General features: G+C 48.2%; 1 protein-coding gene across 1 annotated transcript in view; it reads left to right on the top strand.

Moving 5' to 3' along the window:
- The first annotated feature begins 5,559 nt into the window (after positions 1-5,559).
- Positions 5,560-13,002, top strand: part of ABCB10 (ATP binding cassette subfamily B member 10) — a 53,388-nt gene continuing 45,945 nt past the window's right edge. Inside the window, exon 1 of the mRNA XM_083152274.1 lies at positions 5,560-6,229. Coding sequence (XP_083008400.1) covers positions 5,848-6,229 — 382 coding nt within the window. The 5' untranslated portion in view covers positions 5,560-5,847. The remainder of the gene's footprint in view (positions 6,230-13,002) is intronic.

Genomic DNA, 13,002 nt, shown 5'->3' with positions numbered 1-13,002 from the left:
CTCCCCACAGGTGCTGGCAATCATACATTATCCATACCTCCCAGCATGCCCCCCTCCAAGAGGACACATTGCTCTGTTCCTGGACTTCCCTGGTAATGTATGATTGCCAGCACCTGTGGTGACACCTTTCTTATCAGTTACCTAGCTCCCCACAGGTGCTGGCAATCATACATTATCCATACCTCCCAGCATGCCCCTCTCCAGGAGGACACAATGCTCTGTTCCTGGGCTTCCCTGGTAATGTATGATTGCCAGCACCTGTGGTGACACCTTTCTTATCAGTTACCTATCTCCCCACAGGTGCTGGCAATCCTACATTATCTATACCTCCCAGCATGCCCCTCTCCAGGAGGACACAATGCTCTGTTCCTGGGCTTCCCTGGTAATGTATGATTGCCAGCACCTGTGGTGACACCTTTCTTATCAGTTACCTATCTCCCCACAGGTGCTGGCAATCCTACATTATCCATACCTCCCAGCATGCCCCTCTCCAGGAGGACACAATGCTCTGCTCCTGGGCTTCCCTGGTAATGTATGATTGCCAGCACCTGTGGTGACACCTTTCTTATCAGTTACCTAGCTCCCCACAGGTGCTGGCAATCATACATTATCCATACCTCCCAGCATGCCCCTCTCCAGGAGGACACAATGCTCTGTTCCTGGGCTTCCCTGGTAATGTATGATTGCCAGCACCTGTGGTGACACCTTTCTTATCAGTTACCTATCTCCCCACAGGTGCTGGCAATCCTACATTATCTATACCTCCCAGCATGCCCCTCTCCAGGAGGACATAATGCTCTGTTCCTGGGCTTCCCTGGTAATGTATGATTGCCAGCACCTGTGGTGACACCTTTCTTATCAGTTACCTATCTCCCCACAGGTGCTGGCAATCCTACATTATCCATACCTCCCAGCATGCCCCTCTCCAGGAGGACACAATGCTCTGTTCCTGGGCTTCCCTGGTAATGTATGATTGCCAGTACCTGTGGTGACACCTTTCTTATCAGTTACCTATCTCCCCACAGGTGCTGGCAATCCTACATTATCCATACCTCCCAGCATGCCCCTCTCCAGGAGGACACAATGCTCTGTTCCTGGGCTTCCCTGGTAATGTAGGATTGCCAGCACCTGTGGTGACACCTTTCTTATCAGTTACCTAGCTCCCCACAGGTGCTGGCAATCATACATTATCCATATCTCCCAGCATGCCGCTCTCCAGGAGGACACAATGCTCTGTTCCTGGGCTTCCCTGGTAATGTAGGATTGCCAGCACCTGTGGTGACACCTTTCTTATCAGTTACCCAGCTCCCCACAGGTAATGGCAATCATACATTATCCATATCTCCCAGCATGCCGCTCTCCAGGAGAACACAATGCTCTGTTCCTGGGCTTCCCTGGTAATGTAGGATTGCCAGCACCTGTGGTGACACCTTTCTTATCAGTTACCCAGCTCCCCACAGGTAATGGCAACCCTACATTATCCATACCTCCCAGCATGCCCCTCTCCAGGAGGACACAATGCTCTGTTCCTGGGCTTCCCTGGTAATGTATGATTGCCAGCACCTGTGGTGACACCTTTCTTATCAGTTACCTAGCTCCCCACAGGTGCTGGCAATCATATATTATCCATACCTCCCAGCATGCCCCTCTCCAGAAGGACACAATGCTCTGTTCCTGGGCTTCCCTGGTAATGTATGATTGCCAGCACCTGTGGTGACACCTTTCTTATCAGTTACCTAGCTCCCCACAGGTGCTGGCAATCATATATTATCCATACCTCCCAGCATGCCCCTCTCCAGGAGGACACAATGCTCTGTTCCTGGGCTTCCCTGGTAATGTATGATTGCCAGCACCTGTGGTGACACCTTTCTTATCAGTTACCTAGCTCCCCACAGGTGCTGGCAATCATACATTATCCATACCTCCCAGCATGCCCCTCTCCAGGAGGACACAATGCTCTGTTCCTGGGCTTCCTGGTAATGTATGATTGCCAGCACCTGTGGTGACACCTTTCTTATCAGTTACCCAGCTCCCCACAGGTGCTGGCAATCATACATTATCCATACCTCCCAGCATGCCCCTCTCCAGGAGGACACAATGCTCTGTTCCTGGGCTTCCCTGGTAATGTATGATTGCCAGCACCTGTGGTGACACCTTTCTTATCAGTTACCTAGCTCCCCACAGTTGCTGGCAATCCTACATTATCCATACCTCCCAGCATGCCCCTCTCCAGGAGGACACAATGCTCTGCTCCTGGGCTTCCCTGGTAATGTATGATTGCCAGCACCTGTGGTGACACCTTTCTTATCAGTTACCCAGCTCCCCACAGGTGCTGGCAATCATACATTATCCATACCTCCCAGCATGCTCCTCTCCAGGAGGACACAGTGCTCTGCTCCTGGGCTTCCCTGGTAATGTATGATTGCCAGCACCTGTGGTGACACCTTTCTTATCAGTTACCTAGCTCCCCACAGGTGCTGGCAATCATATATTATCCATACCTCCCAGCATGCCCCTCTCCAGGAGGACACAATGCTCTGTTCCTGGGCTTCCCTGGTAATGTATGATTGCCAGCACCTGTGGTGACACCTTTCTTATCAGTTACCTAGCTCCCCACAGGTGCTGGCAATCATACATTATCCATACCTCCCAGCATGCCCCTCTCCAGGAGGACACAATGCTCTGTTCCTGGGCTTCCCTGGTAATGTATGATTGCCAGCACCTGTGGTGACACCTTTCTTATCAGTTACCCAGCTCCCCACAGGTGCTGGCAATCATACATTATCCATACCTCCCAGCATGCCCCTCTCCAGGAGGACACAATGCTCTGTTCCTGGGCTTCCCTGGTAATGTATGATTGCCAGCACCTGTGGTGACACCTTTCTTATCAGTTACCTAGCTCCCCACAGTTGCTGGCAATCCTACATTATCCATACCTCCCAGCATGCCCCTCTCCAGGAGGACACAATGCTCTGCTCCTGGGCTTCCCTGGTAATGTATGATTGCCAGCACCTGTGGTGACACCTTTCTTATCAGTTACCTAGCTCCCCACAGGTGCTGGCAATCATACATTATCCATACCTCCCAGCATGCCCCTCTCCAGGAGGACACAATGCTCTGTTCCTGGGCTTCCCTGCAGTGGCGTAACTATAGTCCCGCAGCCCCCACGGTGGCGGGGAGGCGCTAGGCAGGTGTGGGCGCCTGGGGGGTCTGCGGGACTATAGTTACCACCTGGTCCCGGCTCCCGACTCCTGCCGGAAAATGGCTGCCCCCATAGTGCGGTATGGGGGCAGCCATTTTCCGAGTGTCTGTTATTATATTAGCACTGCAGCCGGAGCCGGGGACCGCCCGTCACCCGACACAGATCTGCGTGTCGGGTTAGAGGCAGAAGTGCCGGCGGCAATGGGGACGGGTAAGGAGGGGGTTAATATTTCGGGGGGGGGGCGCAAAAAAAGTAGTTACGCCTCTGCTTCCCTGGTAATGTATGATTGTCCATACTTGCCGACTTTCTGGCTGCCCTTTCCAGGAGAGAGCAGCCAGCTTAGAGGGGAGGGCCGCCGGGGGTGAAAAGGGGTGGGGAGGGGGCGGAGCCACACGTGCGGCTAATTGTTGGGGGCGTGGCCATAGCGATAGCGCCGTTTTAGCCACGCCCCGACGTGCAATGCCGCTTTTAACAGCATTGCACTGTGGTGGGCGGAGCTAAAACGGCGCTATTTCAGCCAGACACTTTTTTTTTGCGGTAGGATTGCCCCTCTTTCCGGGAGGGTAGGCAACCCTGTGATTGTCAGCACCTGTGGTGACATCTTTCTTTCTTATCATTCACCTAGCTCCCCACAGGTGCTGGTAATCCTACATTACCAGGGAAGTCCAGCAACAGAGCATTTTCTCTCTAATGGAGAGGGTCAGGTAGGCAATTATGATACTGTACATCTGCCCCTGTGTTTACAAAGCTGATATCGCATAGTGTGTATGGGGATTAATAAGATGATCACATGGTCCAAACTACATTCACAAGATAGGAATTAGCCGCAAACATAAAGTGAATTGGCAACTTCCCTCCCTGCCTGGCATGTACTGCTGCTGATCAGTGAGTCACGTGAGCCAGGGATGTCACGTGGTGCAGTCCTCAGTGATACAATGTATCCGCTTGGCTCTCACTGTTTATAAATAGAGACAAATGTTATAAACATGATCAGTGAGGGAACCAGGGACCTGCACCCGGCTGTCCTCATAGTATAATGTCAGTGATCCGTCCCTGTACTGCCCTGCACCCCCCTATCCCGGCTGTCCTCATGGTATAATGTCAGTGATCTGTCCCTGTACTGCCCTGCACCTCCCTATCCCGGCTGTCCTCATGGTATAATGTCAGTGATCTATCCCTGTACTGCCCTGCACCTCCCTATCCCGGCTGTCCTCATGGTATAATGTCAGTGATCTGTCCCTGTGTGTATAATGTGTTATACCAGGAATACTGCCCTGCACCCCCCTATCCCGGCTGTCCTCATGGTATAATGTCAGTGATCTGTCCCTGTGTGTATAATGTGTTATACCAGGAATACTGCCCTGCACCTCCCTATCCCGGCTGTCCTCATGGTATAATGTCAGTGATCTGTCCCTGTGTGTATAATGTGTTATACCAGGAATACTGCCCTGCACCCCCCTATCCCGGCTGTCCTCATGGTATAATGTCAGTGATCTGTCCCTGTGTGTATAATGTGTTATACCAGGAATACTGCCCTGCACCTCCCTATCCCGGCTGTCCTCATGGTATAATGTCAGTGATCTGTCCCTGTGTGTATAATGTGTTATACCAGGAATACTGCCCTGCACCTCCCTATCCCGGCTGTCCTCATGGTATAATGTCAGTGATCTGTCCCTGTGTGTATAATGTGTTATACCAGGAATACTGCCCTGCACCTCCCTATCCCGGCTGTCCTCATGGTATAATGTCAGTGATCTGTCCCTGTGTGTATAATGTGTTATACCAGGAATACTGCCCTGCACCTCCCTATCCCGGCTGTCCTCATGGTATAATGTCAGTGATCTGTCCCTGTGTGTATAATGTGTTATACCAGGAATACTGCCCTGCACCTCCCTATCCCGGCTGTCCTCATGGTATAATGTCAGCGATCTGTCCCTGTGTGTATAATGTGTTATACCAGGAATACTGCCCTGCACCTCCCTATCCCGGCTGTCCTCATGGTATAATGTCAGTGATCTGTCCCTGTGTGTATAATGTGTTATACCAGGAATACTGCCCTGCACCTCCCTATCCCGGCTGTCCTCATGGTATAATGTCAGTGATCTGTCCGTCCCTGTGTGTATAATGTGTTATACCAGGAATACTGCCCTGCACCTCCCTGTTCCGGCTCAGGGAACTTCCCTGCAGAGAAAAGGAGGTAGTATTGCACAAGTTCTGTGTGATAGTTACTGAGACAGAGTCGGTGCAATGACATTATTACTGTAGTCACCTAGGCTGGGGAGGAGGGGGTTAATGCTGCCATGCCTGCAGCCAGTAGGGAGGAAGGGGCGGGGGCATGTGCACAGGGGGCAGATAGAGGAAGCAGGGGCTGCTGCTGCCATACAGAGGACAGGGGTACACTGGCAGAGAGGACACTGACAGCACTGGGCACAGGAGAAGGGCACGGCCGGTACAGGCACCATGACCCAGCAGATATGACAGCCCCACACCCAGGGAGGAGGAGGAGTGCAGCAGCCTTATCTCAGCCCCACACACAGGAGATATCTCTGCTGCCCAGGGGGGGACCTCAGCCCATGGAGGAGACCCCCAGGAGGTGACCTCCCCCGGCACACTGTGCTGTAGGTGACCCAGGGGCAGGAGCAGCCATGTTGGGCCCCTCTCTCTGCCTCCCACACATGCTCGGAGCCAGCAGGAGTAGACTGTGGCTGCTGTGCAGGCAGCCTGTGTACACTGTCAGCTGCTCCTATAGGACTACACTGCCCAGCAGATACTCCCTGCTGACCCCCACCAGACCAGCTGCACACCATGGGGTCCCCGGAGCCCACAGACTGGCCAGGACATTGTGCCCACCTCTCGCTGCTGCCAGCTACAGGTGGCAGAGTGGTGCCCCCTCCAGCAAGGCTGGGGAACCCGCAGAGAAGGGCCAGGAGCCAGGGAAGGAGGCCGGTGGCAGCAAGCAGAGCCTGGCCTCCCAGGACGCGAGGAGGCTGCTGACCCTGGCACACCCCGAGAGGTGGAGGCTGGCAGGTACCTGGCACCATGATTACTCTCTGCTTATCTCTCATGTTCCACAGTCCACTAGTGTCACCTGTGTCACCTGTCATTCCCTGTTACTAGGGGTAATTACCTGTAGCTCTCATGTTGTGTACACACTGTGCATCTCTATATACCTGTCATTCCCTGTTACTAGGGGTAATTACCTGTAGCTCTCATGTTGTGTACATACTGTGCATCTCTGTATACCTGTCATTCCCTGTTACTAGGGGTAATTACCTGTAGCTCTCCTGTTGTGTACACACTGTGCATCTCTGTATACCTGTCATTCCCTGTTACTAGGGGTAATTACCTGTAGCTCTCCTGTTGTGTACATACTGTGCATCTCTATATACCTGTCATTCACTGTTACTAGGGGTAATTACCTGTAGCTCTCATGTTGTGTACATACTGTGCATCTCTATATACCTGTCATTCCCTGTTACTAGGGGTAATAACCTGTAGCTCTCATGTTGTGTACACACTGTGCATCTCTATACACCTGTCATTCCCTGTTACTAGGGGTAATTACCTGTAGCTCTCCTGTTGTGTACATACTGTGCATCTCTATATACCTGTCATTCCCTGTTACTAGGGGTAATTACCTGTAGCTCTCCTGTTGTGTACATACTGTGCATCTCTATATACCTGTCATTCCCTGTTACTAGGGGTAATTACCTGTCATTCCCTGTTACTAGGGGTAATTACCTGTAGCTCTCATGTTGTGTACATACTGTGCATCTCTATATACCTGTCATTCCCTGTTACTAGGGGTAATTACCTGTAGCTCTCATGTTGTGTACATACTGTGCATCTCTATATACCTGTCATTCCCTGTTACTAGGGGTAATTACCTGTAGCTCTCCTGTTGTGTACATACTGTGCATCTCTATACACCTGTCATTCCCTGTTACTAGAGGTAATTACCTGTAGCTCTCATGTTGTGTACATACTGTGCATCTCTATACACCTGTCATTCCCTGTTACTAGAGGTAATTACCTGTAGCTCTCATGTTGTGTACATACTGTGCATCTCTATATACCTGTCATTCCCTGTTACTAGGGGTAATTACCTGTAGCTCTCCTGTTGTGTACACACTGTGCATCTCTATACACCTGTCATTCCCTGTTACTAGGGGTAATTACCTGTCTCTATACACCTGTCATTCCCTGTTACTAGGGGTAATTACCTGTCGCTCTCCTGTTGTGTACATACTGTGCATCTCTATATACCTGTCATTCCCTGTTACTAGGGGTAATTACCTGTAGCTCTCCTGTTGTGTACATACTGTGCATCTCTATACACCTGTCATTCCCTGTTACTATGGGTTATTACCTGTAGCTCTCCTGTTGTTTACATACTGTGCATCTCTATACACCTTTCATTCCCTGTTACTAGGGGTAATTACCTGTAGCTCTCCTGTTGTGTACACACTGTGCATCTCTATACTCCTGTCATTCCCTGTTACTAGGGGTAATTACCTGTCATTCCCTGTTACTAGGGGTAATTACCTGTAGCTCTCCTGTTGTGTACACACTGTGCATCTCTATATACCCGTCATTCCCTGTTACTAGGGGTAATTACCTGTAGCTCTCATGTTGTGTACACACTGTGCATCTCTGTATACCTGTCATCCCTGTTACTAGGGGTAATTACCTGTCTATATACCTGTCATTCTCTGTTACTAGGGGTAATTACCTGTAGCTCTCATGTGGTGTACATACTGTGCATCTCTATATACCTGTCATTCCCTGTTACTAGGGGTAATTACCTGTAACTCATGTTGTGTACATACTGTGCATCTCTGTATACCTGTCATTCCCTGTTACTAGGGGTAATTACCTGTAGCTCTCATGTTGTGTACACACTGTGCATCTCTATATACCCGTCATTCCGTGTTACTAGGGGTAATTACCTGTAGCTCTCATGTTGTGTACATACTGTGCATCTCTATACACCTGTCATTCCCTGTTACTAGGGGTAATTACCTGTCATTCCCTGTTACTAGGGGTAATTACCTGTAGCTCTCCTGTTGTGTACATACTGTGCATCTCTATATACCTGTCATTCCCTGTTACTAGGGGTAATTACCTGTCTCTATACCTGTCATTCCCTGTTACTAGGGGTAATTACCTGTCTCTATACCTGTCATTCCCTGTTACTAGGGGTAATTACCTGTCTCTATACCTGTCATTCCCTGTTACTAGGGGTAATTACCTGTCTCTATACCTGTCATTCCCTGTTACTAGGGGTAATTACCTGTCTCCATATACCTGTCATTCCCTGTTACTAGGGGTAATTACCTGTCTCTATACCTGTCATTCCCTGTTACTAGGGGTAATTACCTGTCTCTATACCTGTCATTCCCTGTTACTAGGGGTAATTACCTGTCTCCATATACCTGTCATTCCCTGTTACTAGGGGTAATTACCTGTAGCTCTCATGTTGTGTACACACTGTGCATCTCTATATACCTGTCATTCACTGTTACTAGGGGTAATTACCTGTAGCTCTCCTGTTGTGTACACACTGTGCATCTCTATACACCTGTCATTCCCTGTTACTAGGGGTAATTACCTGTAGCTCTCATGTTGTGTACACACTGTGCATCTCTATATACCTGTCATTCACTGTTACTAGGGGTAATTACCTGTAGCTCTCCTGTTGTGTACACACTGTGCATCTCTATACACCTGTCATTCCCTGTTACTAGGGGTAATTACCTGTAGCTCTCATGTTGTGTACACACTGTGCATCTCTATATACCTGTCATTCACTGTTACTAGGGGTAACTACCTGTAGCTCTCATGTTGTGTACACACTGTGCATCTCTATACACCTGTCATTCCCTGTTACTAGGGGTAATTACCTGTAGCTCTCATGTTGTGTACACACTGCATCTCTATATACCTGTCATTCCCTGTTACTAGGGGTCATTACCTGTAGCTCTCCTGTTGTGTACACACTGTGCATCTCTATATACCTGTCATTCCCTGTTACTAGGGGTCATTACCTGTAGCTCTCCTGTTGTGTACACACTGTGCATCTCTATATACCTGTCATTCCCTGTTACTAGGGGTAATTACCTGTCATTCCCTGTTACTAGGGGTAATTACCTGTAGCTCTCCTGTTGTGTACACACTGTGCATCTCTATATACCTGTCATTCACTGTTACTAGGGGTAACTACCTGTAGCTCTCATGTTGTGTACACACTGTGCATCTCTATACACCTGTCATTCCCTGTTACTAGGGGTAATTACCTGTAGCTCTCATGTTGTGTACACACTGTGCATCTCTATATACCTGTCATTCACTGTTACTAGGGGTAACTACCTGTAGCTCTCATGTTGTGTACACACTGTGCATCTCTATACACCTGTCATTCCCTGTTACTAGGGGTAATTACCTGTAGCTCTCATGTTGTGTACACACTGTGCATCTCTATATACCTGTCATTCCCTGTTACTAGGGGTCATTACCTGTAGCTCTCCTGTTGTGTACACACTGTGCATCTCTATATACCTGTCATTCCCTGTTACTAGGGGTCATTACCTGTAGCTCTCCTGTTGTGTACACACTGTGCATCTCTATATACCTGTCATTCCCTGTTACTAGGGGTAATTACCTGTCATTCCCTGTTACTAGGGGTAATTACCTGTAGCTCTCCTGTTGTGTACACACTGTGCATCTCTATATACCTGTCATTCCCTGTTACTAGGGGTCATTACCTGTAGCTCTCCTGTTGTGTACACACTGTGCATCTCTATATACCTGTCATTCCCTGTTACTAGGGGTAATTACCTGTCATTCCCTGTTACTAGGGGTCATTACCTGTAGCTCTCCTGTTGTGTACACACTGTGCATCTCTATATACCTGTCATTCCCTGTTACTAGGGGTAATTACCTGTAGCTCTCCTGTTGTGTACATACTGTGCATCTCTATACACCTGTCATTCCCTGTTACTAGGGGTAATTACCTGTCATTCCCTGTTACTAGGGGTAATTACCTGTAGCTCTCATGTTGTGTACATACTGTGCATCTCTATACACCTGTCATTCCCTGTTACTAGGGGTAATTACCTGTAGCTCTCCTGTTGTGTACACACTGTGCATCTCTATATACCTGTCATTCCCTGTTACTAGGGGTCATTACCTGTAGCTCTCCTGTTGTGTACACACTGTGCATCTCTATATACCTGTCATTCCCTGTTACTAGGGGTAATTACCTGTCTCTATACACCTGTCATTCCCTGTTACTAGGGGTAATTACCTGTCGCTCTCCTGTTGTGTACATACTGTGCATCTCTATATACCTGTCATTCCCTGTTACTAGGGGTAATTACCTGTAGCTCTCCTGTTGTGTACATACTGTGCATCTCTATATACCTGTCATTCCCTGTTACTAGGGGTAATTACCTGTAGCTCTCCTGTTGTGTACACACTGTGCATCTCTATATACCTGTCATTCCCTGTTACTAGGGGTAATAACCTGTAGCTCTCCTGTTGTGTACACACTGTGCATCTCTATATACCTGTCATTCCCTGTTACTAGGGGTAATTACCTGTCATTCCCTGTTACTAGGGGTCATTACCTGTAGCTCTCCTGTTGTGTACACACTGTGCATCTCTATATACCTGTCATTCCCTGTTACTAGGGGTAATTACCTGTCATTCCCTGTTACTAGGGGTAATTACCTGTAGCTCTCCTGTTGTGTACACACTGTGCATCTCTATATACCTGTCATTCCCTGTTACTAGGGGTAATTACCTGTCTCTATACACCTGTCATTCCCTGTTACTAGGGGTAATTACCTGTCGCTCTCCTGTTGTGTACATACTGTGCATCTCTATATACCTGTCATTCCCTGTTACTAGGGGTAATTACCTGTCATTCCCTGTTACTAGGGGTAATTACCTGTAGCTCTCCTGTTGTGTACACACTGTGCATCTCTGTATACCTGTCATTCCCTGTTACTAGGGGTAATAACCTGTAGCTCTCCTGTTGTGTACACACTGTGCATCTCTATATACCTGTCATTCCCTGTTACTAGGGGTAATTACCTGTCATTCCCTGTTACTAGGGGTAATTACCTGTCATTCCCTGTTACTAGGGGTCATTACCTGTAGCTCTCCTGTTGTGTACACACTGTGCATCTCTGTATACCTGTCATTCCCTGTTACTAGGGGTAATAACCTGTAGCTCTCCTGTTGTGTACACACTGTGCATCTCTATATACCTGTCATTCCCTGTTACTAGGGGTAATTACCTGTCATTCCCTGTTACTAGGGGTAATTACCTGTCATTCCCTGTTACTAGGGGTCATTACCTGTAGCTCTCCTGTTGTGTACACACTGTGCATCTCTATATACCTGTCATTCCATATATCTCTATATACCTGGCAGTACAGCTGCAATGATTTGCCCTTTCCTGTATACTTATACTTGTCAGTTTGGGTTCCAGGTCTCTGTGGTTAGAAGCCACATCTCTCGCTCACTATTCCAGTGGTCCTTCTGACGATCTTCCTGTGCCCTATATGTGTAACTGCACAGTATCATCCCCCTTTTAAATTGCTGATCTATCCCAGTTCTGTCTGTATAACTGCTCAGTACAACTTCTCTGTGGTTAGATGTGGTCTCTTCCCATTATGTATGCCACGGTTCAGTACAACTTATATGGTGGCCAGTCATAATTACAGGTCCTCTTCACATTATGTAGACAAGGGCTCAGTGCACTAGTTGTAATTAGATGACTGCACAGTATCACTTCTCGTTACTTCAGATGATTGGTCTATCCCTGTCCTGCGTGTATGTATCCCCAGTATCACTTCTCGTTACTTCAGATGATTGGTCTATCCCTGTCCTGTATGTATCCCCAGTATCACTTCTCGTTACTTCAGATGATTGGTCTATCCCTGTCCTGTATGTATGTATCCCCAGTATCACGTCTCGTTACTTCAGATGATTGGTCTATCCCTGTCCTGCATGTATGTATCCCCAGTATCACTTCTCGTTACTTCAGATGATTGGTCTATCCCTGTCCTGCGTGTATGTATCCCCAGTATCACTTCTCGTTACTTCAGATGATTGGTCTATCCCTGTCCTGCGTGTATGTATCCCCAGTATCACTTCTCGTTACTTCAGATGATTGGCCTATCCCTGTCCTGTATGTCTGTATCCCCAGTATCACTTCTCGTTACTTCAGATGATTGGTCTATCCCTGTCCTGTATGTATGTATCCCCAGTATCACTTCTCGTTACTTCAGATGATTGGTCTATCCCTGTCCTGTATGTATGTATCCCCAGTATCACTTCTCGTTACTTCAGATGATTGGTCTATCCCTGTCCTGTATGTATGTATCCCCAGTATCACTTCTCATTACTTCAGATGATTGGTCTATCCCTGTCCTGTATGTATGTATCCCCAGTATCACTTCTCGTTACTTCAGATGATTGGTCTATCCCTGTCCTGTATGTATGTATCCCCAGTATCACTTCTCGTTACTTCAGATGATTGGTCTATCCCTGTCCCGCATGTATGTATCCCCAGTATCACTTCTCATTACTTCAGATGATTGGTCTATCCCTGTCCCGCATGTATGTATCCCCAGTATCACTTCTCATTACCTCAGATGATTGGTCTATCCCTGTCCTGCGTGTATGTATCCCCAGTATCACTTCTCGTTCCTTCAGATGATTGGTCTATCCCTGTCCTGTATGTATGTATCCCCAGTATCACTTCTCGTTACTTCAGATGATTGGTCTAT

Source organism: Crinia signifera, chromosome 7 (genome assembly GCF_055691185.1).
Source record: "Crinia signifera chromosome 7, ASM5569118v1, whole genome shotgun sequence".
Lineage (NCBI taxonomy): Eukaryota > Metazoa > Chordata > Amphibia > Anura > Myobatrachidae > Crinia > Crinia signifera.
This window is presented reverse-complemented; position numbering and strand designations above follow the sequence as displayed.